At 47.2% G+C, this 27,880-nt stretch overlaps 1 protein-coding gene across 1 annotated transcript in view; it reads right to left on the reverse strand.

The window, feature by feature from the left end:
• Positions 1–264: 264 nt before the first annotated feature.
• LOC146190755 (ganglioside GM2 activator-like) overlaps positions 265–27,880 on the reverse strand; it is a 62,583-nt gene continuing 34,967 nt past the window's right edge. Inside the window, exons 2-4 of the mRNA XM_084601136.1 lie at positions 22,846–23,025; positions 8,974–9,165; positions 265–3,476 (exon numbers count right to left, since the gene is read on the reverse strand). Of these exons, the coding sequence (XP_084457262.1) occupies positions 3,318–3,476; positions 8,974–9,165; positions 22,846–23,025 (531 nt within the window). The 3' untranslated portion in view covers positions 265–3,317. The remainder of the gene's footprint in view (positions 3,477–8,973; positions 9,166–22,845; positions 23,026–27,880) is intronic.

Raw genomic sequence — 27,880 nt, forward strand, 5'->3', positions numbered from 1 at the left:
GGAGAATCCGAACTCACTGGCTCACTCGCTCCGATTGTGACACTGCAGCATCAGTGCGGCGCCACTTTACAAGCATATGTTGGTTGAGAATTTCTCACCGTTACCCCTGCCGGTAGTAACGCAGAGACGTCTTACACCGGTTCGTAACAAAGTGGTTGAATTTGCAGAGCCTTCAAGTGCGCAGTGGCTTCTTAGAAAACCGCCACCGGCAGAAATTATGAGAAAAGCGGGAGACTGCAACAAGGACACAATAAAATAAGCTGATATTCTTTATTTTTTTGTTGACTCACATAAATGACCTAAGAAGCAAAATTTAAGCGTGTTGTGCACAATTCGTGGCTTCTAGCTGACACGAAAAACATCTCGATTAAGACCAATTGCATAAACGTCAATTAGCGTGTAGTTGATGCTCATAGCGTATGTCTTAGAAAAATTGCTATGCAAATAAAAAAAGCAAAGCGTGAGTCAGTTTATACATTTTGACGAACAGTATTATGTACTATTTCTTGCATGACTTGCTGAGATGAAATGGATAAGAAAACTGTGATATTTCAACACGTGCGCAAGTTGCACTGTCTCTCGCCGGCAAAATAAATCTTTTAAGAACTGAGAAGAGTTCGCGAACAAGTTTAACAAGAACTAAAGTGCTTGAAAAGCGCAGGCTCAGGACCACCTGCTAAACAATTCGTAACAGAGAAATGCCCTTTTCCGTGCTTGCGCCGTCTAACAATACATGCAGTGACCGCGATAGCAACAGATGCGTGCATAGCTTTCACCGGGTTGCCTCTTCGAATCGAAGCGTATAAGGTAGGCGTCCAGGTCTAGTGCCTTATTTTCGCAGGTATTGATTGCTATATATAAAAAAAAAAAGAAAGCAAAAAACGATCTGTCGCACCGCTCCTGACAGTGGCCTTTTGCCTATTAAGCGTCGAGAATCTCCGTGTAGATTCACGTTGTTTTGGTCGTACTTGGTTAAGGCACGTCGTTCTGTGAACCTTCGGACGACAAACCTCACGGCCCGTCGAGCGAGTCAGAATATGCAATTTCGAAGTTGTCCATGAGTGACTCCTTATTTCCTCCAGCATCGCATCCTGCAGAGAACAAAAAAGTAACTCGTGCGCGGAGCAAGGGGGAGATTGTGTTCGCCATGTGTGCTTATACTGGGGAACATGTGTGAAAAGCATTGATGTGTCTTAACTCGGCTAATTTTTCATTTTTGCTTTCTTAGCTGGTGCGAGAAACTGGAATAGTAATTATCTGTGCACGTCACTGGCTTATTACACAGCAAAACGCATGAGCTTTCTTTGTAGGTACACAATACTTAGTTGAACGATCACACCTTTATAAACTGCAAAAGAGGCTTGCGGGGGAACGCCGCATGTTACAAACATGGCCTTAATTCACGTATTTATCAGCAGCCTGCAATAATTCTGGATAAGTCAGGCCCTTGTTAAAGCCAGAGTGGCTTCTTATTGCGCACGACATGAAGCGGCTTGTTTACCCCCCCCTCGTATTTATTTTTCATCGCGCTTGTGCAATGAAGCTGCAAATTTTATGAGATCGCTCATGCTGCATTGGAGGAGGATAGCAAATAAAAAAAAAAAAAAGATGTGAAGTGGAACCAGCCTAATACACGGCGTCGCATGAGTAATGTCGATATAGGCTCTTCCATAACCAGGTGTACCAGCCTCGTTTCCGCAAAGTAAAATCAATCTAGGCCGAGTCCGATGAGGACAGTTGCTTGATGCATCCCACCAACGCCGCAGCGTGAACTGCACGCTCTGAGAAGCGGAGGGCAGGGTGCGTCCGTGGTACGAGAGGCACTATTTCTATAGTGGTAACTAAGATTAAGTCTGGGCATTTGTTTCAAGCTAGTCGAGACATTTGTCACCGCGAAGTTGGCAACCTGTCTGGGCGGAACATATATGAAGAACGACTCTGCGTGTATAGCACACGTACGCCTCGAATATTAAGATGAAGTGTTGTCCGGAACATGCTTTCTTCAGACAGCCAGGAACGAATTCTAGCTCCGGAGTTTTCTCGGAAAACTGGAAATTTCATTTGCAGTGATGCTTGTTTGCAGCCCCAGTGCTATGCCACCTCGTCCTATGCAGGCGACCTAAGTTTCTTGACGTAGCGGCTGCGCTTCTATAGCGTACGCGAAAACTAAAGTGCGCCAGTGCATTCTAAAGCGCACTTTAAAGACTATAAAGTGGTCTAAATTAACCCCAAACCCTCCATTATGGTGTCCTTCGTAGCCCATATGGGCCTAGTCAGGACGTTGAACCCCCTGAAGCTTGAAGCTCCCTCACTTTAGACTTGAAGCTCCCTCACTCTACTAGGAAAGCCTGCAGTTTGGTATCTCTGCAGTTTGGTATATAGCCGGCAGCTTGGAAATGAATTCGCTGGTGCGCAGCGCCTCATTGCATAGCGCATTGTTCATGTCAGGAAGACGCATGCGATATTCGTTTAGGCTTGACTCGTGTCGTGCGCCCGGTGGCGTAATAAAAAAAATTGGGGCACTTGTGCTTGAGCTGAAAGCGTCGGGAACGACCAGCAGATAAAATTAAAAGCTGCGTCTGCGGACAAACACGATCTACCGCGAAGTTCACTGTTTCGCAGCCGACGTTACTGAAGGGTTTTTGCGTGTCAGAGTTGCAGTGCGCACTTACAAAGCAGACCGCAAGGTTGAGAACTCAGGATTATGACTTGTAGGCTATTTTTCCTTTCTTTCTGTCGTGAACCGAAAACCTTGTACAGGAGCTCTTTAAGCATTTCGTTCCCACCAGAAGGCAGCCGCCATGGCCAAGTGCGAAACCATGACCTATAATGCTAAGTACGAAAACGCCGTTTTAAAAAGCCACGTCGGTGCGTCGTTAGCGGGAGGCAGAATTACTATGTACATTTCTAAAGATGCTCTGAGGCAATGGCGAGCACGCTCTAATAAATGACGGTGGGTGGACACGCGGAGACGGACCGGGAATCGAGCAGGAATCGTCGCAGTTCTCCGCATGGCTGGATGGAAAATAGAAGAAACCAGCCACAGCCGAGTTTCGGTCGGCGGTCGATGTCGACGATTAAAAAAAAAAAAATAAAAAAACAGACAGCCGACCCCGGCGATGCTGACTCGCCGTCTCTCAGAAGGCGTCACCCCTAGGGGCCAGCGGTGCACTGTATGGCCCATTCAGTTCCGCGGTGACGACGGAGGTGCGGGGCGCCCCCATCAGAAGTGGGACGCGACACAGCACACACGCGAAACGCACAGGAACAGCACTGCGCGGGTCGTTTTTCGGAGTCTCTCAGTGCGTGGAGCGAGGTCACAGGTTGAGTTCAACGTCTGTGGAATAGCAGCCGATCTGCTCTCCGTCGCGCAGCACGGTGGCCTTGATGACGAACTCGCCGTCCAGAAGATACGAGGGGAGGTCCGGCGGCAGTTCGGGCACCTTGAACGTGGTTGGCTTCAGGCGCCATTCGCCCTGCACGACCAAAGGGAAACGGTTTTCGTGAGGGCAGCCGTGACTTTGTGGATACAGTCGTAAGAATGGGCTTTGCATTGAGCCGGTCGTTACACTGCACGGACTGTTGACAGAGTCAACATGCATGGCATTGAAAAGAACCGTTCTATTGTGAGACAAGCCACGATACACTGTCTTTGTCTGGGACTCGACAGAGGAAAATGCATGCCTGAAAATGAGAGATAGGTATGCGTCTTCAGCCCCAGTGGCACTATTATCTCACGGTTGACATACTGAGACAGCAGCGTTTGATATTTCCGCACGTAAAAACGTTTACATAGTCGGGTGTATAGCACTGGAAATTTAAGATCAATGTAAATTTAAGTACCTCGACAAGGAGGAAGGCTATGTGTCGAAATGTCTGCAGCTAGGGGGGACCTAGTTTAAATGCAGGAAACATTGGTGCAATTCATTACCCGAAAACTTCACTTCGCCCCGAGGCTATAGAAGGCTGAGTGATATCCTCCGTTCTGAGGAGGATATCGGTGCATACAAACGCATTCTCACACCGACAAAATTACATCAATGGTATCCCATCCTACGCATCCTTCAGTGTAGGCACTGGGACTGAATCTCAGACATATACCACATGATATGGGGATGCCAGAACACACCTCAGGTATGGACGCAATCCTTAAAACATCCAGATAGAAATGGGGGGCCATTATGTGCAGCAATGACAACAAGACCAGCGAGACTGGTGAACAGGGCTGCAGCTGCGATGAAGGCCAATTTACTGTCGGACTAGGAGGTCCACCCATCATTACTCTAAAATAGCCTTTTGGAAGCTGATGAAAAGTTGTATTCATTCATCCATCCACTCTGAAGAACAGGTTTGCGTTATTATTACGATACACGACGTATACAGTCCGTGCGTTTGAAACCAAACATCCGAAACAGGACACATTTGATGGCAGCCGTACCCCTATGTGGTGCCTGGCTTGCTAGTTTACTTTTGATCACGTGTCTCATTCGACTCCCGCCAGTCAGGCAATGACTTCAACGTCGTTAAGTAAACACAGAATAGGCATTTTCTGCTCATATGGTCTGTCGCACCCCTGTCATTTCATTTTATACACAAAAACTGGATGGCTCTCTGAGAGGAAAAGTCACGTAACTATAAATTAAAATGGGTAATACGCTTGTCTTTAGGCACCCGAAATATTACAAAACGGCACATCTGTTATAAATGTTATAATCTGTTAGACATACTTTCCACTGAGGGCGATCACAATCCCATAAACAAAACGCCCTTACAAAGTAAAAGCATGTTTTCTTTTGACTTTCCATTTTTATCATGACTGCCTCTGTTTGAAGATTAGTAAATGTTAACTCGAACTAGTCCTAGCTAACTAATACCATCTGGCCTCCTTCGTCGCCTTGCTAGCTTGAACCCTGAGCTGTACATTGCTCGTCATTTCCATTCCCCCAGGGCGAACGTAACGAACCTGAGCACATGTCTGATCCTTCAGTGCATCGTTAAGCTCGAGCCAAAGGAGCACAATTAAAGTGGATGCAGGAATAAATGTATTTGCATTCTAATTACTTCACAACAGAGGCGGTGAAGTAATTCTGATTTCAGGCGGCAATAATATATACAAAAAAAAAAAACACGCGGGCAGCAAAAGAACAAATTCCCTCAACTTGTCTTATTCTGAAATATGCACGGAACAGTAATGCCGAAACTACATGGTAATGACCAAGTTCGCCCCTCCTTTAGTTGACGTATGAGTCCACCCGAAGCATTCGTTACAACGCCATGTTTTCTCTTTCAAAACCGCATCGTTGCGAACAAGATCGTATTCACTGCCTTGTTAGAGTCAGCTAAAACAATGGCAAGCGAGGAAATGCAGTCGTGATCATGAGCTTCCTTTTCAGCTCTGCACCACGCCTTTTATTTTTCTGTCACGTGTGTCAGTTTCATGGAATCGAAAATTTAGCGAGGCTTCAAGTACATCGGCTCTTTCAAGAACTACAATCTCAATCCTACGCAATTTTAGTGATCCGGCTTTGTTAACGCAATGTGCTTGTGATGGCTAGCTTGCTAATTTTCGTGAACGTCGCTAAATGTCTTGATGCAAGACCCGAAACTGTGTGGTGAGGTGCCGGGACAAGGAACGGCAGTTGCGCCAAAGTTTCATTGCGCTCTCGGAGGAAGACTTGACCAACACCACCTAGACTAGGATAAGGGCAGCGCAAGTCCCCCTTTCCACTAGTCCTACGTCACGAAAGTGAGATCTGGGGATAGATCGGCGGCGCCGAGCGCAAGCGTACACAAGCAAGGCGATCTGAAACGACTCGGCCTGAGTGTGCGTGCTTTCAGCCTGTGTTTGCCGTGTTCCTAATCTGTGCTGCATATGCGCTTGCGAGCAAGGTATCTACAATATCTGGGTGTTGTGCGCTAAACTGTCGCTCTAACTATGCCAATGGACCCAAAGCGCAAGTGTACAAGTTTCCGTCGGACTCGGCTCAAAATGCAGCGTGGACAGAGGCTGCGCCGTGGAAAAAGTTATTACCGATGAAGTGCACTGTGGTAAGAAAGCGTTCTTGTTTGCCTCCTAATACTCGTGCTGCTATTTACCACTATTTGATTTAGCACAGTGTATTAAAGCGTAGGCGTGCCCATATCGAGCACACAATTTGAACAGCACAGCTACTAATAATCGAGTAGTATTCGCCCTGTTTTGAGTGCGGAACAAAATTGTTTTGCAACCTAAATTATTTTCTTATGGAAACAATTTTATTTCGCTAGTGGCCACGTGATCGTAGTTGCCGTAGTAAATGACTGGTTTAAATACGAGTTAGCTGCTCGCTGCGTTAATATACTCATGGCAATCGCTGTTCCCAGCTTAGCAGCTTTTTTTTATATTTACATTACAGCTTTGTGACCAGCACTTCCATGAAAGCGACCTCGTATTCACTTCAGAAAACATTGGAAACCATTGGAAACATTGGAACTTGTCCTGTCCCCTCCTCGTCCTTCGTGGTTTTTTGCGCTTTGCTTTGTTCTCGTATTCACGACAAGCTACACCGAGTGTCGTCAAGGTCACTGTTCTGAGTAATATATCTGCCTACCATTCTTAGCTTTATCTATCCATCTAACAATAAATGTGCTCTTAGGTGAATTTTGTGCCTGTCTTAATGTTTATTCAAGCAACTCTGAATGAAGGTGAAAATTTCCTCGCAACTTCATTTCTGCCATTTAAATAATGGATTGTGTCAAACTTCTCATATACTTCATAAGACTGGCAATATTAGATAACACAGGTAACACAAGTATAAACCTCTTCATCGCTAGCACTAAAAACTTCAAGAGGTAGCTACAGAGCAGCGTTAAAAAAACAAACAAAAAACGCAACCTCGTAGGGTGAAGCCGACTTTCAGTATGATCTCACTACGATGACGTCACATAAGTTTGCACAGGCCTTGTAGTAGTCTAGGTGGTGTTGGCTTGACACTCGGCACCATTTCACTGTTTTCTCAAAGATTTATTTGGTTATGTCTGGGCTGCAGCATCGCGTCTCTGCACTATGTTTTCTGAATTGCATCGTTATTTCCCCTGCTCCCTTGCACCATGCCTTCGCTTATGACACACCCTTAGTATCTTCTTCTTTCACTCCTATTGTTCACTTTCGCTTCCATCGAACTTTTAGAAACGGAGGCGAGTTTCTTTTTCTTTTTAATTAAATGTCCTTGACATGTCACGTTGTATGCACGTCGAGGTATCCACCTGCCTCCCATGGCTTATGAGATTCTTTTTGAGTTCCAAGGCTTGCAACCTTGAACGCTTACCGGTGTGAAAACAAACAGGAATTGCTCGTTTTCCTATCGAAACTTTCTGAATTATGCAAGACTCAAACAAGTAACCAGTTAAGCGGGCGCCCGGAAACACAGCTTCACTCGGTGAGGGGTTAAACCAGATTAAAGATGCGTATGTCGGTAAACACTGTTATGAGATACAAGGATAACTTCCGCCCAGCCGAGGTCGGCGTCACTCAGGTGTTAATTTTCCAGGATGTAAAACTCCGGCGCTATTATAACGCGCTCCGTGTTACTGTGATGATAGGCTGCGGCTTCTTAACATTTCCTCGGATTCCTCTATAAGCCCGGTACATTTTGAAATGACCTTTGGTGCTTGTTTGGGGTCACATATGGGTAGCACCTACAGAAGACATTCGAGGCGTGAATTGGTTTTCGCGTATTATACCTTTCTAGGTGGCGGACACAGGTTTATGCTATGAAACGATCAAACGGAGCCACAAAGGGCAGAATCAGCTCCAAGTTCTAGTTCGTTGATTATCGGACTTAGCTTCTTTCTACGACCTGACGGGGCTTATGAGGCATAAAGGTATAAGCCGCCAAATCAAACTTTCTGAGGACGATTATGATTCTCCCTAACGCGAAATTTGAGCAGGGTTTTGCGATATATTGAGGCAAATAGTTTGAGAAGCTTGTATGTATGTATGTGCAGTTACAAAGCACGTGCTCTTTATTAACGCGATAGCGTTAAGGGCCCCTTGTCGCAGAAAAGTCGGTGTCGTCGGCGGTGGCCGCCGTCCCGCGTCGTCCGGCGTTGGCCGTGAGCGAAAAATCCCAGAAGCATTAATAAATAAAAACGAGTAGGAAAAATCGCCGATCTGAGGAATGCGACCGGGGTGCGAGACCAGCACGCTAACCACTCCGCCACGCCAGCTAGATGGTTTGAAACGGACAAAGGCGCTTCTATTGATTGCGGTGTTGTCTCAGAAATGTCCCTTAGAGAAGTGTATTGTGGCGTATAATAATAATTATGAGCATGTAAGTTACAGAATTACAGAACACGCAGTTAAGCGAGTGGCAAATTACTTTTGCGCTGTACTTCCTCTTCGCTTGGCATGCACGTAGCGCCATCATGCGTGTGGCGTACGGAATAAGATAGACAGAGCATGGCCTCCGAGATCTTCATCGCGCCGGCTCGGATCGGCAACGATGTTGCCGACGAACTACGACTGCAACTTGAGGCCCGCGCGTTTCGGCAAGGTGGCTGGCAGCGCTTCTACGTCCCGGAAGGATTAATAAATAAAAATGAGTATAGCAAAAAGCGCGACAAGCAAATGAGTAGACGGTACTAATGGGGCGCGATAACGCTATCGCGTTCCATTCTTAAAGGCGAAGCTTAAGCGTCCTCCAATTTTTTTTCTAACGAGCCAAAGAAAATTTCTCGGCAGAAAAGAAAGAGGAGTCACGAGGGAGTGGCGCAGAGCTCATGGATTCTCTCTTACTTTTTTGCTGAGAAATGGTCTTTGGATCGTGTCTCTCACGTGGCTCGTGTCTCTTTTCGCTCGGTTACACTCGCAACGGTCCAAACGGCGACGTAGCTCAACCGCCGAACCTTGCGCGTAAAAGCTGCGCTCTAAAACTAAAAATACCCACAGGAATCTTGCAACGTGAGCTCGCATTGTAAACGTGCGCGTCGTACCTCATAGTAGGGACACTGGCACGGTATCTCCTCTCCGGTCTTCGGGTGCAGGCACTCTGGCTTGGAGAACAGGTGGATCTTGCAGATGTCTTCGTAGGTGCACGAGCCCACTCCGTTCGGCAGGCACGGTATCGTCAGCCACGTGGAAAGACCGAACAGCAGGGTCAGCTTCTTCTGCATTTCCAGGTGCACCTGGGCACCGTATACGCGCGGCAATGTTTAGCACACATCGCACCGTAACTCACTCTGAGATAAGAGTCACCATCTCAGCTCATGGACATATGCCTGTTTTACGAGAGAAGCAGCCTCCGTCAGTGCAACGGTCCATGCAAGCCGTGAGCTGGTTGGGCTAGCATGACAATGAACATGATGATCACACTGTCCCATCCGGTGAATTTTCATAGCATAGAATTTTCTCACTCCTCAAATTTTCTACCCGTTTCTCCTGGCCTGATCCAGAACTTTGTGATCCCCCGATACAAAGGGGAATGGCCGCATCAGCATCAGCATCAGCATCAGCATCCGGTTGAGACGTGAGAGCAACCAGATATCTTTATATGACACAGGGTGTAAGCAGGCCTAACAATGACTTCCTCTTCTCTGTGCCTAACAGAAAATTGGCGCTGTTGTCAGCACAAAATGACAAAAAAGAGCACGTCGCAGCTTAAATACCGCTGGCAGCCAGCTGGGGTCAGCGAGGCGTAAAGAATTGCTTAGCCAATAACGGCATCATTACGCTAAGTAACGGCAACACAGCGAACCATAGACGCACCTGTGCTACAGCCTGCCTCGTAAGTGATAGGATCGTCTCGTATAACTTCTCGTTTGCGGCAACGTGTGTAATTTCTTGAGAACACTGGTGGAAGACGGCGTACTTCCTTATTGGTTCGCGCAACCTGTGGTTAACACTGGTATATGATGGACCACCATTGTGAAGCTAGGTTGCTTCCCGGAATTGCACTTTTGCCAAACGACTGCTTCTTTTCTTTCTTTCTTAAACTCTGGGAAAAGTATGAGCGGGCCGACTGCAAATAAGAATAGTACATCTCTCGATTGCGCAACCTTGCCTCTTTACCAACGTGCCGACGTGACTTGTATAGTTCAGGCGGTTTGGCCTCGCTTCCCGGCTGTTTTGTACATAATTTGTGGGCTTATGATGTCGTTTCATTTTAATAATGTTTATCGCGAAAGAGCACAGCAGAGGCCTCTTTTTATATATTCAGCTCTGTGTCAGCCCATCTCTATCCTAATTTCCTGATCTTATCTCGAGTGCTGACCCTCGCATTCGGCTACGCTTGCCTTCGCTACATACTCTACATGTTACCGTGATTGAACAACGGTAATGTGTACCCCTATGGAGATCATGCAGCTGAGCTACCATTAACTCTAATTCAGCATCTAACTCGGGCAACCTTATTAAGTGCATGGTTCCCACTTGATTCACGGGAATTTCTTAGGGAAAGTTGTCATTTAACTTTTTTACATGGAGCGCTAGAAATACCCAGAAATAGGGGTTCATCAACTTACAGTAGGTAACCTGAAAATCATACTGCGCAACAAACTTCCCTACGTTACCGTCATCTTCGCGTTTTTCATGTGAACCGGTGTTATTCGTCGCCTTATTGGCCTGGGAAGGCATGCATCAGAATGGTCCGAATAGGGGCAGACATTTATAGTCAGGGAATAGAAATAATGCGATGATGTATTTAATAGCTTCAATCCGAGGGTCCATCGGAAAGGTGATTTTTTCCCTTTTTTTTTTCAAATATGAATGATTCTTTAACAACGAGACTGTAATTGCCTGAACACGCATACATGCCATATAATTTGCCCACTTATTCATTGATTGAAGGAAACTTCGCTGTTACAGTTGCAGTTACAATTGAAGCGGCACTGGCATCGTTACAGCGGATAATGTGGTGACGGTAGTCCGACAAGCAGGGAGACAGCGAAAGGGTTTCAGATGAAAGGTTTGATTGGGACTGACTTTAAAGGCGACGAAGACGTTTTCAGATACGGCGCGGTAATCGTCAACGACAGCCTTGAACAACGTAGAACCAATCACGCTTGGCTACAAACATTACAAATATACCCCGTAGCATGTCCCGATAAAGCAAAAAAAAAAAAAAAGCGATAAAGTGATTGAGGAGACACTGGCTATCTAACGTAGTAGACATATTTTGTTAGCATATGCTCAGTTTTTTTTAGAATTAAATAATTAGAATTTTTGCGCGGAGCCTATACTAACAAGGAAGGCGTAGAAGTTCTGTTTCTGCCATCGCTTCTTTCGAATAAAGAATTCATTCATTCATTCATTCATTCATTCATTCATTCATTCATTCATTCATTCATTCATTCATTCATTCATTCATTCATTCATTCATTCATTCTGTTTTGTCAACTCACGATATAACACAAAGCAGTTTTTCGTCTCTTTTCATGTTGTTTCTTTCATAAATATAGGCGTCGTAAGTGCCAGCGTTGTCCTTCGTCTTTAATTCATTTGAGTCTATTCTTGTGTTGACATCATTACGGTTATGTACCAACCGGCTCAGGTACAACCAGTTTCAAAGTGATAAGTTTGACCAAGCAAACCATTTCAAAGCTTATCATGATCTGGTGTTTCTAAGCGTACACACAATGCCCCCTGCAGTTATATGTACTATATATATTGTTACGAAGTAGCGGTTGGCAAAACTAATTTATTCACAAGGCTAGGGGACGTCGCGGAACGGTTGGCGGTCAGTTTCCCAGCCCTCGTGCCTTCGCTCTTCGCCCTCTTCATCATCATCGCACTGCTTGGGAGGTCCGCGTATCACTTCCCCCGGTTCAGTCAAAGCTCGTCCTCAAGCAACGACATTAATCAGTAGGTCGACAGCAAGGTTTTAGGGGGGCGACGTGGGCGACCTGGGTCTGCGACACCGGCGACGACTAAAAGTAACTTTATAAACAACGTAATTTACTTCACTGAGGCGTTCGAGAATGACAAAGGGACTGGTGTACGCTGTTACGACCAAGCATCCGCATTTGCGCGCTCTATTGTTCGCCTGTGGGCATGGAAAAGTTTTGTGAATATGTGGTGATGGTCCATTGGCTCTAAGTGAGCCTGTTTCCAGGAATCCTGTTTTGTAAGCATGTTTTGCTTTGTGGACAACCTGCAAATGCCAAATTGGCCCTGTCAAGAGAACGTCTGGAAAAACACAAAGAAACGTCCCCCTGCGGGAAATAGCAGGAAGTGCTTTCTTTTGTTCACCCTTCCAGTCGAGAAGTGCTATCCTCCAGTGATGAATGCCTCCTATCCAAAGGAGACGACAGAGTGACATGTCCGCTGACGTGCAGGACAAGAGAAGAGCATGACTCATACGGCCATTAAGTGATTTCCCGGGAATGCAGGAAAGATTTGCAATTGTCGAAAAGGGACCATGTTGGGAGCCCTATGCGGCGCCACGTGCACTCGGGTTTCTGAGAAGTAAAACCCCCAGAACCAGCCTGTGGTTTCTTTGCTGAAGAATAGAAATGTACCTCCTCTCCTCGCCGTTCCCAAGCTTTCCCGCCAACAAGTGATCACGCCCAACGAATGAATGCCGGACCAGTCAGTGCTTCAGACCATCAGTGCAGTGATGTGTTCGATTGGATGCCGATACCTGAGGGGCGTGCCCTGGATTTGGTTGGTCAGCATCTTCAGAGAGGGGCTGGACATAGGGGGTTTTTAAGGACGCTGCAGAGCACGAAATGTCGCTCTGGGCCCTGGGTAAACGGCTCATCCAGTCGCTTCTCGCTATGAACTCTTAACGCTTGTCATTTTGCTGATGTACCCTTCTTCTTCATGTAAATATTCTTGTAAATACGTTTTCTCAAAGTGCCAGTAAACCTGCTTGTACATATTTTACCAACTTCGAAGATTCAGTCCTTCTTCAACCCGGAGTCTCTGCACGCTACCAAGTGAAGGCCGGGTCGCCATAGCCCCAGCGTCACGACAACTGGTGACCAGCGGTGGGATCTGAATCTACAAGCCACAACATCTGGTGATTGGAGGTGGATCTGAAGCTACAAGCCACAACACCTTGTGATCGGAGGTGGCATCTCAAGCAACAAGCAGGAGCAACAATCGGCCAACAAGAGGGCAGCTCGGAACATCGATCGCATGTGTGGGTGAGTGCTTGGCTTTTCTTCTGATGTGGACCAGGTTCTAGAACAGGGTTAGATTTTAGAACTGGTAAAGAGAGTGTGGAAACGCCTTTAGGTTTGGTAGTTTGCACTGTTGTTTTGGAAGTAGCCGACACTCGGAGCGATCATGGACCTACAAAAGCTGCAGAAACCGGAACTGTTGCAATTGTGTGAGGAATTGGGAATTGATACAAGTGGTTTGGCACGAAAACCTTTGATTATAAAGGCAATCACAGATTTGGGAGCCGATGATGAGGAGCTCAGTGAAGCATGGAACCTCATCGGTCAAAAAAAGGAACAGCTCAGACAGCAGAAGGAGCGGGAAAAAGAGCAGAAAGAGCGGGAAAAAGAGGAAAAGAGGCGTGAGCGTGAACTTGAGAGGGAAAAAGAGGAAAGGGAGCGCGAACGTGAGTGGGAAAAAGAGGAAAAGAAGCGTGAAAGAGAAGCAAAAAAGCTGGACCAAGAAATTGAGCTCCGGAAATTAGAACTAGAGTTGAGCAAGAGGTCGGGCAATTGTCCCCAGCTAGCGGTACCTCTTCTCAACAAGGAGGCAGATTTCAAGATGTCAAAGTACATGCAGCCATATGTGATATCAGGGGATATCGGTCTGTATCTGGCTAACTTTGAGCGAACCTGCGAAAAACTGTCCTTCCAGCGAGACACTTGGTCTCAGAGATTATTGACGGTTCTGCCCTGCGAGGCAGCGGAGGTTGTCGCGCGGCTAAGCAAGGAGGACGCGGACAACTACGAGAAGGTCAAAGCTTGCCTTCTGAGAAAGTATAGGCTTAGCGCCGAGGCGTTCAGACAACGTTTTCGGAAAGCTACTAAGTCCAGGGACGAGAGTTACCCTGAATTCCTGTACAATTTAAGAGTTAATTTGGGCGAGTGGCTAAAGAGCACAGATTCCTACAGTGATAGGGACGCTGTAGTCGAGCAAATTCTTTTGGAGCAGTTTTATAACTGCCTCCCAGAAAAAGAAAGAAATTGGTTACAGGACCGAGGCGAAATTAAGTCGGCAACTGAAGCTGCCGAACTTATTGAGGAGTATGCTTCGCGCCGACAATTCAGCAACCCAGCAGTGGATAGGCCCCGCAATCCCAAGTTCAGTATGAAAAACCGTCAGGAAAGGCACTTTGCTAGAGTTGGAAACGAAGAAATGAAGGTTTCTTCAGGCAAATTCCCTAGAAAGGACGGCAGTGAGAAAAGTGGGGAAGTGACCAACGTGCAGAACACAAAGAATAAGCTTGAGGCTAGGAAGCCGCTCACATGCTTTAGGTGTAATGAGCAGGGTCACATTGCCGTCAACTGCCGGAAAGAAAAGATTGCTTTCTCGTATGTCAGGGACTGCGATGAAAATATGCAGCTTTTAGAACCCTACCTGCATGACCTAGTAGTCAACGGGAAGCCTTGCAAGGTACTGCGCGATTCGGCCGCAACGATGGATGTTGTCCATCCGGCGTATGTATCGCCTTCCGACTATACAGGACAGTGTGCATGGATCCGACAGGTAGTTGAGGAACAGAGTGTGTGCTTGCCGATCGCGAACGTGGTCATCGAGGGCCCTTTCGGCGAATTAACAACCGAGGCTGCCGTTTCAGGAAAGCTTCCTAAAAGCTACCCGTATTTGTTTTCCAACAAATCGGACATGCTACTGCGAAAGAGGGGCATCCTTTTCGGAGACCGAGTTGTGCAAGCCTTAACACGTTCAAAGGCGCGAGAACTAGCTACACTGCTCATTCCAGAAAAATCCACAGCGGAGGAAACGGCAGTTAAAACAGTGGTAAATGCGGAAGATAGCAGGTCAGAAAACTTTGAGAGCGAGGCATCTCAGATAAGTCAACTTGAAAGTGAGCTTGATGAGACGCGGAATGAGGACGTTCTTGAGAGTAACATCTTGCCGCCAGTGTCTAGTAATCTCACAAGACTTTTAAGTGGAACCCGAGAGGACTTAGCTATGGAGCAAGCCGTGGTAAATCTAACGTTAAACCCCGAGGAGATGGGGGACAACTTGATTTGCCTCAGCGAAAAAGGAAGCAACGCTCAGGAGCTTCTCAAAAAGACGGAGCAGAGAGGAGAACTAAAGAAATCCCAGCTGTCCGATCTGGGCGAGATAATAACAGAGTTTGAGGCCTGCTTCGTGGACAGGCCAGGCAGAACTGATTTGACTGAGCACGATATTGAGCTGACTTCAGACGTGCCAGTGCGATCAAGGTGCTACCGATTTTCTCCAAGGCAAAGAGAAATTCTGGATAGGGAAGTAACTCGCATGCTGGAATTGGGAGTAATAAAACCCTCGGAAAGCGATTATGCTTCGCCTATGATCTTAGTAGAAGCTCCAGGTAAAGACCCTAGGCCTGTGGTAGACTACCGAAAGCTAAATTCTCTCACCAGGGATCAAGTGTATCCTATTCCGAATATTGAGGAGAGAGTAGAACAGGTCAGTAGAGCGGCATATGTGACTACGCTGGACCTTACTCGAGGATACTGGCAAGTACCGCTCACTGAACGCGCCAGCAGATACGCGGCTTTCGTCACTCCGACGGGCAGCTACCAGCCAACAATGATGAGTTTCGGGCTCAAAAATGCTCCATTTTGTTTTTCCCGACTCATGGATAGGGTTTTAAAGGGGTGTGAAACATTCGCGGTGCCTTATTTAGACGACATTGCGGTTTTTTCCGACTCATGGGCGGACCATATGGTACATCTAAGAGCTGTACTGAGCCTTTTGCGTCAAGCTGGACTAACCGTAAAGGCCGAGAAATGTTGCCTGGCAAGGGCGACCGTGGACTACTTGGGTCACAATGTAGGTCAAGGTTTCAGGAAACCCAGCGAGATTAAGATTTCTGCGGTAGCAGACTACCCGCGGCCGAGCACGAAGACGGAAATTCGAGCATTCCTGGGTCTGACTGGGTACTACAATCACTACATCCCTAACTATTCAGCTTTGGCTAGCCCTCTGACCGACGCTCTCCGCAGGACAGAACCGACAAATGTAGTCTGGGACGAACAAAAGGAAGCCTCCTTCGTAAACCTGAAGGCTGTGCTGATTAGCCGTCCGGTATTGCGAGCTCCAGACTATGGCCGAGAATTCACGGTCCAGTGTGATGCCAGTGATCGAGGGTTAGGTGCTGTTCTCTGCCAGAGAGATGACGACGGTAATGAGCACCCCGTGCTCTACTTGAGCAGAAAACTGAGTTCTAGAGAGAGGGCTTATTGCGCGTCAGAGAAGGAATGCGCTTGCATTGTATGGGCCATTCAAAAATTGCAGTGCTATCTTGGAGGGGCCAAATTCACCGTAGAGACGGACCATTGTCCCCTGGCTTGGCTGCAAACTGCGACATCGAAGAACAGTCGCCTTCTTAGGTGGAGCTTGATTTTACAGCAGTACAATTTTGAAATAAGATACAAAAAGGGGAAGTTAAATGGGAATGCGGACGCGCTTAGCCGCTCTTTCTAAGCGGTCCGAGATGTTCCTCACCATGTATCCAAATTGATAATCAGGTTTTTTTTTTTTTTTCGTGCGCTTGAATATAGATGACTATGTAAAGCAGCACGTTTGGTTTTCGAGGCATACGTGGGTCCTGAACGTCTTGAGAGTGGGCTTTTCTCGAACAACAATGGCAGTTTTCTTTTGACCTGGTCTCTTCAGACGGGAGCCGAGTGCTTGCTTCGACATGTGGTTGAGTTTCAGATAGCTCAAGCAATTTGGCCTACAACAATCAAGACAACGCGACATGCAACAGCGAGCTTCAAGCGTTCACGTGCAGGCCATTAAGTCGTCTCTTCATGCAGCAGCTGCGGCTGCTGCCCTCCGAGTCTCTTCTGGCGGGGGAGGAGGCTGTTACGACCAAGCATCCGCATTTGCGCGCTCTATTGTTCGCCTGTGGGCATGGAAAAGTTTTGTGAATATGTGGTGATGGTCCATTGGCTCTAAGTGAGCCTGTTTCCAGGAATCCTGTTTTGTAAGCATGTTTTGCTTTGTGGACAACCTGCAAATGCCAAATTGGCCCTGTCAAGAGAACGTCTGGAAAAACACAAAGAAACGTCCCCCTGCGGGAAATAGCAGGAAGTGCTTTCTTTTGTTCACCCTTCCAGTCGAGAAGTGCTATCCTCCAGTGATGAATGCCTCCTATCCAAAGGAGACGACAGAGTGACATGTCCGCTGACGTGCAGGACAAGAGAAGAGCATGACTCATACGGCCATTAAGTGATTTCCCGGGAATGCAGGAAAGATTTGCAATTGTCGAAAAGGGACCATGTTGGGAGCCCTATGCGGCGCCACGTGCACTCGGGTTTCTGAGAAGTAAAACCCCCAGAACCAGCCTGTGGTTTCTTTGCTGAAGAATAGAAATGTACCTCCTCTCCTCGCCGTTCCCAAGCTTTCCCGCCAACAAGTGATCACGCCCAACGAATGAATGCCGGACCAGTCAGTGCTTCAGACCATCAGTGCAGTGATGTGTTCGATTGGATGCCGATACCTGAGGGGCGTGCCCTGGATTTGGTTGGTCAGCATCTTCAGAGAGGGGCTGGACATAGGGGGTTTTTAAGGACGCTGCAGAGCACGAAATGTCGCTCTGGGCCCTGGGTAAACGGCTCATCCAGTCGCTTCTCGCTATGAACTCTTAACGCTTGTCATTTTGCTGATGTACCCTTCTTCTTCATGTAAATATTCTTGTAAATACGTTTTCTCAAAGTGCCAGTAAACCTGCTTGTACATATTTTACCAACTTCGAAGATTCAGTCCTTCTTCAACCCGGAGTCTCTGCACGCTACCAAGTGAAGGCCGGGTCGCCATAGCCCCAGCGTCACGACAACGCTGAGAGAAATTTCCTACCCCCCCCCCCCTTCCCTTCCCTCTCTGAAAAAAAAAAAAAAAAGGCTTAAGTTCGAGTTGACAGCTCCTCAGCGTTTTTGGGCGATGCCACTCATTTCTATTTTCTACTCGTGTGTTTCGTGAGATTCAAGATTCTCGATCGTGCGTTTCACGGAGTACTTTAACCTTGGCACTCGTATTTTTGGTGGTTTTTAATATATTTCGGGCGTCTCGCTCTAATATACGCGTCACGCGCGTCACGAATATATACTCACAGAAGGGATTACACCAGTAACGTCGTCTGGAAGGGTATAAACGAGATTGTACACTTTACCAAGTGCCGAACGTGCCTTGTCGGTCAACGAACTTTGGCCGTAGTCGTCAGGAAGACGTCGTCACGCGCGGCCGAAGTAATCTTTACGCGGTGCTGAATTGGAGGCTGAATGGTCATGTAAATGTCGACGCACTACGAGATAAATAAGTCGCAGTCACTTCCCTGTCGCCTAGGGTCTTTCAGAGTAAGTATAGAGTGCGGGAATATACAACAGCCGATGTTCATTGCATGATTCCAAATATGTCCAGTGAGCGAGCATCCCGGCGGCGAGCCATCGAGGTCCTGCAATAAGGTTTCCACACTATGAAGGCGCCTTGACAAGGTGGAAAAATAAATTTCTTCGCTCTCTCTCTCTCTCTCTCTCTCCACCATTAAAAAAAAAAAAAAAGATGATGCCTGTGCCCTCCGCGCACCACAGAGTAACTAAAAAGCCTTAGTCGTCCAACTCGCAGAGCAACATAGGTTCTTTTCTCTTGGCGAATCGCTGCCGATGCTGGACCTGGCTCTCGTGAATTTCGTTCTTTTCCTACCCTCCCTCCCTCCCTCCTTCCTTCCCTCCCTCCCTCCCTCTCTCTCTCTCTCTCTCTCTCTCTCTCTCTCTCTCTCTCTCTCTCTCTCTCTCTCTCTCTCTCTCTCTCTCTCTCTCTCTCTCTCTCTCCTCCCCTTTTCCGAACACGTGTTATTTACATCCGCAGCATATGCTGTTCCTGTGTGGGTAATTCTCTCAATAACAATAATAACAATATTATTAACAAAAAGAGAACCAAAAAAAAAAAGAAAGAAAGGAAAGGCAGAGACGCCTTTTTTTTTTTTTTTCACATTTCTTCGTTTTCCGTGTTCGTTCCTGATGGCGGTTGTTGGGCTTGCTGAAAGGATCGGGAATTACAGTCCGAGTTCTTTCTGGCCCATGGTTGGCGGCACAGTTTCCACGCGTCTCGTTCCGTAAACACCGTGCGCGTTCGACGCGCGGCTTGTTATAAATGGCACGTGCGTGGCCGTCCAAACCGTATTCTTTCTTTCTTCTTCCCGTTTCCGGCTGCATGCACGACTCGATCACACGCGGAAGTGGTCCAACACGCAGCGGCGCTTTCCCCGGAGAGGGCCGCTCCCCCGCTATCGCGCTGACCCCCGCTGTCGAACGAGGCCCGCAGCAAAAGCCCGACAGGAACAGAGGGCGGTGGAGAGATGGAGTATGAACATTTAGCCTCTTGGGGGGTGCAGTGCCTCGCCAGTGTTCGCGCTAGCTGCTGCTCCCCCTCCTCCTGACCTCTTCCCAAAACTTCTCTGCATCTCTTGCCGCTACCGAATGGCTGTCATCATGGTCGGGCGCTACAAGAGAGAAGGAAAGTTGTAAACAAAATATGTCCCGCCGCCCTTTGCCCCAACGGCCTTTTCTGAGTGGTTGTTTGCATAAGAGTAGCGGAGTTCGGTTATTGTGCGCACTCTGCTACAGTAGTCGCAGCTAAGAAAGGGAAAGTTGACCGCAACTTCCGCTAGAGAGCAGTCTAGCAAGCCTTATTAATAAAGGTGTTGTGTAGTCTTCGCAAGATATGAACCAGCGCTGTGGCGAGCGACGAGTGTGGGTGGGGTAATGGGTGCAAAGCCTTGGTGTCAGAAGCGGTCGTTCGGATTCCTCTTATGCCAGCTGTCCGCTATAGCTTGCAACTGGCCGGGTTAACCTCGGCAGGTTGAAGTTCTTTAGTAATCACTTTTTTTTTCTTTTATCGAGCCTCCAGAAGCGTAGCGTCCATGACAAGGATCGAAGTCATCAGTGTACAATAGCAGAATGCTCTGAAACCGTGCACTGAGCCACCAAGGTGGATATAATATAATTAGGGAGTTTTACCTTAGCGTAGAGTACTTACCGCATACTGCGAGCCGCCTGTGCGCATGCGCCGATAGTCCCGACGCGGCAGGTGCGCCCACGACTGCCCGCACCCGTCGCCTCGGGGCCATCTGCACATGCGCACAGGTGGCTCGGCAATACGCTAAGCTAAACACCATGCGCTAAGCCAGTGCTCTAAATTCATGGTCCTGCCAATAAGTAAGATGGATTAATCTTATGCAACAAAAGTCGAGACTTGCATTCTCACGTGACTGTGTACAGGTGGCAATTGCAGTTCATTGAGGGCACATTGCTGCGCGTAACTCTCGCGGTATGCTAGCACTCTTGGTGTTATTTTTGTGTGTTCATAATCAAGAAGCAGGGGCAGTGTTGCCGTATGTTCGACTCTGCACATTGCGTGAGAGAGAGAGAGAGAGAGAGAGAGAGAGAGAGAGAGAGAGAGAGAGAGAGAGAGAGAGAGAGAGAGAGAGAGAGAGAGAGAGAGAGAGAGAGAGAGAACCGCGATGAGGTGGAGAAACTCTCTCAAACACGGCAGCGACTGTGCGGCGCTCTTTTTATCATGGTTTATTTTTTTATCCAGGGGTCCTTTAGAGCGGCGGCCGGTTCGGCAATGGCCGAGGAATGTTGGCCTACATCCGTGGTTGCGACGGAGGCACCGCCTCACCACTGCCCTCAACGCCTTTCCCCGCCTCCTCCCTCTCCGGAGGGCTTCTTTATTTCTGTACGTTGGCATCGTGCTCTGCGGGTTGTGACTGCAATGGAATGTGTCTTCTGTCCTCACTGGCGATTGTGGTGATGATATCGGTGGCGCTCGATCGAAGCACAGGATATTTTCCATTTGCGGAAGCGATGTCATGACGGGCCGCGCCTTCGGAAGGTATGCGGTGTAAATCAAGGTCGTTCCTGGCCGCGACGATGTTGAAAGTGACTACAGCGCCGGTGGCACTCCGTGGTATTCGTGGTATGAACGCAGAAATAAACAGAGGAATGGAAAAGAAACAAAATGGAATAAGAAAATAGCAAATTCCTCTGTGACTAGGGGAACGGAGAGACGGCTAAATATCCAACGAACAAAACTAGCTGATATAAGTAAACACTCTTATAGATTATAGCGTTCAGCTTTAGCTCAAAGACATCAGTATCGGCTCAGTAAAATGTCGCGACACGTTCATAAAGGGGGATCGCGAGAGGTATACATGCAAGCGTCCTAATAGCCATTGAATTTAAATTATTCGATGTAACGAGTCGAGGGCGGGCAGCCAACACTCTCCAATTTTGTGCGCCGTTCCTGCTTAACATGCTGTCCTGAAAACCTTTACTAAAGGGCGAGTGAGAAAGAAATCAATGGAACACCATAAGTTCACGAAATTTCACTTTGAGTGCGGAAACTGCAAGGTCGAATTTGTTTTATTTACGGAAAAGAAAAAAAAAAACGAGAAGAGTTCAACGCTGCTAAACCAAATGTGGAGTGAAAGCATTAGCTGCGGGTGACCGCGCGTTCTTCTTCTTCTTCTTCTTATTCGTCGTCATCTTCTTCGTCTTCTTCTTTGTCGTCTTCTTCTTGTTCTTGAGCAGATTAGCAGCATGTCAAGCAATGAGCAACAGCTTGAAGAACCGTGAAAACTAAGCTACACTTCCATCCCTCCTAACTCCTTAATTACCCAAACAGCGGCCGAGAACCACCCCTTCATTAAAATAAAGGCTTCATTCATTCTTCTAGTTCGTCTTCGTATTCTTCGTTTTCTTCTTTGTCTTCGTCTTCTTCGTGGCTGTACAAGGTCATTCGTGGCCGCGGTCACGGCATAACTTGCGCGCCGGTTCTAGTAGTTCTCATTTCTCTTTCCGCGGTCTCACCGTCGATAATCATTGTAGGCATATCTGTAGGTATAAGAATCTGTAGGTGCAGCACTTTTTTAAAGCAGCAGTTAACGAGAGCGTGTAAAGTGCGCGTAAATGGAAGTGTACTTGCGGTGGCTACGGCCTTAACACTGCTGTCCAGGGCCGTTGCTTTGGCCTTCAAGGCTATATAAACGCTTACACGCACGAATAGAGGGAGTCATGCGCTCCTTTAATCGCCGTTGAAGCCAGTCTTCTGCTCGATAAGAAGGCGTCGAGTTCTACTCGCGCAGCAAGTGGTCGAGCACTTCACTTGAAAAAGCCGGTCACACTTAATGATATTTCGATCCGAGCTGAATTATTACTGATTCGCGATGTCTTCCTGTCACGCTCATTTGCCTTGGGGTGTAAAACCACAGCTATGGTAAGTAACGAAATTCAACAAGGTTGACGACTGGGCGAGTTGGTAACGGTTCAGCACCGCAAACAAAAGTTAAAAAGATAACAGGGAGAGGGTAAAGCATTATTTAGCATCCCTTTCCGTCACATCTTTCCCTACGCTCATGAGGAAAGTATTAAGGCTATTCTTCTACGCTGCCGAGCCACTTTTGTATCAAAGAAGAGACCGTGTCACTAGCAATTCAATATCGTACTGGTATGTTCACCGACACGAAGCAGCAATCTCTCACGTGACGCCTTATACTGGCGTAGACGACTAGCGACGACAAGCCCCAGCTATTTCGGCACGGGTACCAAGTGTTCAGCTTTAACACTGCAGAAAGCTCTGTCAGCGGGGATAAAAAATGCGCTTGAATCATGTTCAGGATAAATGTGCGGACTTTTCCGACTATTTGCGAGAGGTTATGGCGCACTGACCGCGATGGGGGAGGTGAGGTTCTCGTTGAGCCGGAAGCGGATGCCGACGGACAGAGGTCCCGGGATTTGCACGGGGTTGGGGTCCAGATCGAACCCCGTCACGAACAGCGGGTCCGTATCCTCGCCGCAGTTGTTGAAGGCCAGCCGGGCGTAGCCACGCCGCACTGTGGGGCTCGAACCCTGCGCAATAAGCGGAGAGTGCATGTGTCACGGGCTGAGAAAGCAGTTGCAACGGTTTAGAAACAACGAAGCTTCTTTGCCACTCATCCGAAACGTCATTTCAGATGCCTAGAGCTGTGGAGCGGCTTCCTTACCTGAGTTGCTAGTTTGAAAAAGAAATCATGCTACAAACAACGCTCGGACAGAGATGCGGGGAGTCCGCTGCAAAAGCGGGTGCTTTAATTGGTGTCAACGCTTTTCGGAATATATCCAGTAACGTTGGCTAGCCCCCATATCACGAGACGAATAAGGGCAAAGTTTGTCCTCACTCCTTCTTTTAACTTTCCGCTACACTCAATTTTCCTTTTTGTCACCGTATCCCTTACGACAAGCTTCTTGAAGAACAATAATAAAAAAAGATAGCCGAATCGCGGACACACATATTCGGGCTACGTGTACAGGGCGTCTCACGTACTTACCTTGAGCCAATGAGCGAGGAAATCAGCGCTCCGCAGCTTGACGGAACTGATGAAGTTGTTCCAGCCATGTTGCACTACTCAACGCATAATTAAATTCTTCCTAATTAATAATTTTCATTTCAGGTCACATTCTCCCTCTTTCCCAATGCGGGGTAGCCAACCGATAAATTATTCTAATTAACCTCCCTGCCTTCCATCTTCCTCTTTCTCGCCCAGCTTAAGCATTCAATTATCAATAATTATGTATGCCTAAACTTTATATTCTCTTCAATGTCAAGCACATTTCATCAATACAGAGACTTAAGGAACAAAAGCCGTATCCATTTTTTTCTACCAACATATATCATTCGTGGGTCTTTTCCCAACGTTCAACGAAAGATCACCTTTGCGCTCAGGACTGCCAAACGAGAATGAACGAAGCGTACGCGCTCACCGCATCGAAGTGAGCGGTCGACGCTGCCGTTTACATACTCTTGAAAGCTCTCTGTGAGCCGAAAGGCTTCACGAAACCGTTCGTACTTCTATTTTTCGTGACATTAAATATAGATTTCTTCAGTATAATGCCCCTGTCACACGGGCAATTTCAACGTCCATTGAATCGCAGATCGAGCTTTGATGGGGATCGACCAGTGTAACACAGCAGTATTCAATCACCATTGAATTCGATGCGCATTGACTCAATAGAGGTTCGTGAATGACCACTGGAATCTCAAGGGTCATTGAACACATCCCCACACTCGCTCTACTCTGAAAAAAGAAAAAAAAAGGACAGAAAAGCTGGAAATAAATAAACTGTCCTTTTGATTTGATTACAAAATTTTTCGCTACATTAATCAGTTTATGAGCTATCGTTTGATTCTTAGTGTGACTTGCGAATGCCGATACCAAGAGGAGCCTCAAAGGTATGCCACGAGTGCAACAGCGATAACAGTTACAAATGCAACAAAGATAATCACCGAGTTGGGAAAACGTCGCTGGCGTAGAAATGCTTCTGAAACGAAGAGCCCATCGTTGCTGATTGCCGTCCCACAGTTGCTGTGTGTATACGTATGTAGATAATGCCGAATTTCGAAGCACTCGAATACCATTCTGCGGGTCAACTTTCAATTAAATATAGCACTTATTTCAATACTCACCTCGATTTAGTATACTTTACTTGATATTTTTGTTCGATGTTGTCAATCCAGTACTAGTGCCACATGTCGGATCACGCGTTCACTACTTGAATGATCATTGAAAATCGCCGTGTGACAGTGACGCATATCGATGATGCTTTGAAATATCGATGGCTTTTGATTTCATGGCATTGAGACTTCGCGTGCAATAGGGGTATAACAGATGAATAATTGGAGGTACAAGCGAATCGTGCCCGTTATCGGAAACGACTAATTCACGTGTCTCCAAACCTGGGACTTCGGACATTCGCACATGCTTCGTCATCTACAGCCTATATGCGCCCTATAATAACGCCTGGTTATGACGCCTTGCGCACGGACGAAATACAGATGCTTTTCTTGTACATATGCGGTGCCCCGTCGGGGCAGGCTAAAATGATGTATACACTCCCAATTTTCCACGTTTCCGTAAAATTGCTTCTCTCCCTTTATTCTGCCACCACGCGCTCCCTCAATGATCTGAAGCAGTTGTTTACAGGACACAAGTCGACTGCGAATGAACAGCTTGTTTTCTCATCAACCGCGTCGTTAATTCTTCCCATCCCGTTACTGGCACACGGTCCCAGGCAGTGAAAAAATTTCCCCTTATTGTCTAGCCATTCTCCTTCCCCCATACTTACTTTGGGCCCACGTGCGTAATGAACGGGCCACGCAGGTCGAGCGTGACAACAGTAGTGAGCACGCCGAGTTCGGAATGATTGTATTCCGACCCACGCCATGAACGTCTTGATGGCTTCTTGATGGTTGCGCAATGCCCCTCGCCGCCCGCTCTCCATGCGTGTCCGACGAGGGTCATTGTCAGAGCGAGGAAGGGAGCACCATGTCTCGTGCGGAACGGAAGTTCTTGGCGGCAAGAAGATGTTTGCTCGGATAAAGGTCAGTCGGTCTCTACACACGCCGTCGAGACGCCCCAGTCAAGGGAGCCCAGCTGAAGCAGTGGCCACGTTAAATTGCCGCCCGGACGTACAACCGCTTTGGTATATCGCCCCGTGGAGCGCAGAGACAAAAAAAAAAAAAAAAAAAAGAGAGTAAAATTGCTTTGAGGCATTAATGCAATTTACGTGCAAAACGACGTATATCTCTGAATTCGATTCCAATAATTATTCATATTCCTTTTTCCACTATGCTCTCTCCTTTTTTTGCCATGGGGTACGTGCTTGCAGATTCCGCCATCAGAACTGTTCTCACTGATGAAACTTGGCGAAACGTTTTGCAACACTCGTAAGCTGTCCCTTGGATGGAGGTAGTAAGGCAGAATGGAAGGAGGTAGTAAGACAGAATATGAGCGAAGGTTTAGAGGTCGACCTCTGAGGGGCTTCTGACGAGGTTTTATACCTAAGACAAGAGCAGCGTCCCATAGAAATCCACCTTTAGAAACACCGGAAGAATTAGCAAAAGCAAAGAAACAAACAAACAAAAAAATGTCGCCTTAACGCCGCCTTCGAGAATGGCTGAAGGCTGTATAGAATCGCTGTTCTTACCTTCTTTGGTATCTTTATGACCCCCCGGCACAGTACCACTGGCTCTCAACGATATACCACGGTTTTACGCAGAAATATACGACTGGCTTGCCGCAAAGTATGTAACCGCTGTGTCGGATATACTTTACGCTGAGACTGAACGACTGCAGCCATTTTTTCCGCAGCATGCAACCTCGATGTGCGAGGCCACATATCTTCGCGAAGCCTGCGCTGTGTTACTGCTGTAATGCTTCGATGATGTGAGAGATAAACGGCTACTCGGGAGTTTTGGATCGCTTAGGGATCACAGAGCCTCCCCTGCGTCTAAAGTTACAGCGGCAGATTATAGCGCGCTCCTGTATTTAATTAGTATGTAACAGCATTTAGTCCCTGCTCAAGTGCGCATTTCTTAGGAACATCAGATGAATAACAACCCTTGGGCTCGTCCGGTCTTCACTGTGTTTAACCAGATCCACCACGTCAAACCTACAGGGCGAACTTTGGTTTAAACATAAAAAACACCCGCTTAAGACAAGCAGCGAAAACTCTTTTGTGTTCTGACAGATTTATAATTAACTACGTGACACTCTGACTGATTGACAGAAAGAAAATGATGCAATGGTATAGCATTATGAAGAAGCTCCTACGTCGGCCGTGAAATTCTTCCCCTCATGTGCGGAAAAATATTTTTGTGTCGGTTGCTGACTACAATCAATGTATTTCCAAAGTTAAAGAATACAAGCCAATCATCGTTTGTTTTAGCGCATTGTATTCGAGAGGATGCCGGGAGCATTTTCGGGTGAGAAAACCGGAAAAGGGATGAGCTCAGGAATAATGGTTATAAATCACCGCTTTCGTAACGTCCCCTTTCATATCCAGAACCTAATCCCGAGGACCTCCTAAGCCTTCGCATTCTGTCGCAGTGCAATACAGAGTGAACTTTGGCATGAGAAAGAAAGAAAAGAAAACTCGCTGAGATGTGCACGAGACAAAACGAGCCGTATACGGGCGTATCTGCGCGCGTAATATGGGCTGCAGGCTTGTGAAGATTTGTCTTCTAAAGCACCAGGACTGGCGGGAAATAAGCCATCGGAAATACGCAGATGCGGCTCTGCCAACGCCCCAGGCCCATTTTCTGTGGGAAAAAAAACAAACAAAACAAAAACGATATGCCCGCTTATATTTTCTGCGTCCTCTATCTTCCCACTTAGGGACCCCCTTTGTCACATTTTTTCCTCCATCTTTTCTTCATATTCCACGTGCTTATGTCGTTGTCCTGCAGCGAGCATTCGGAATGCCGGGCCGATTTTGTAGATCGAGATGACAGCACCTTTGCTTCCGGTCGCGACGGCTTCCTCTGGAGGATCCCGCGCCAGAGGGATCCTCATTTTTTCTTTTTCAATTACTACTTTGCTGCTCCTCGAAGTTGGAAGTTGCCCGCCGTGGCACGTATGATGTACGGTGACCCAGAAACCAAGGGCTCCAACACGGGCAAGACCATAGTCGTGGCGTTCCTTTTTAGTGCACTATCTTGCGGTGACGCAAGAAAAAAAAAAAAGTCTGGCAGCTATTCCGACATCATATATCTACAGGTATCTACCTCTGCTCTTTTTCTTGCTTTCTTTTTTTTTTCCGGTCTTTTCATGGCCTATAGGGCATTATTTTACATTTGCAGCTGCAATTCAGAGCTTGCAATGAAAAACCTCGGCGTTGGAGGCAGGAATCGAAATGCGATAGACGCGCTCGGAATAACAGGTAGCGT

The sequence above is a fragment of the Amblyomma maculatum genome, chromosome 4 (assembly GCF_055883805.1).
Source record: "Amblyomma maculatum isolate TAMU_Amacu chromosome 4, ASM5588380v1, whole genome shotgun sequence".
Taxonomy (NCBI): Eukaryota; Metazoa; Arthropoda; class Arachnida; order Ixodida; family Ixodidae; genus Amblyomma; species Amblyomma maculatum.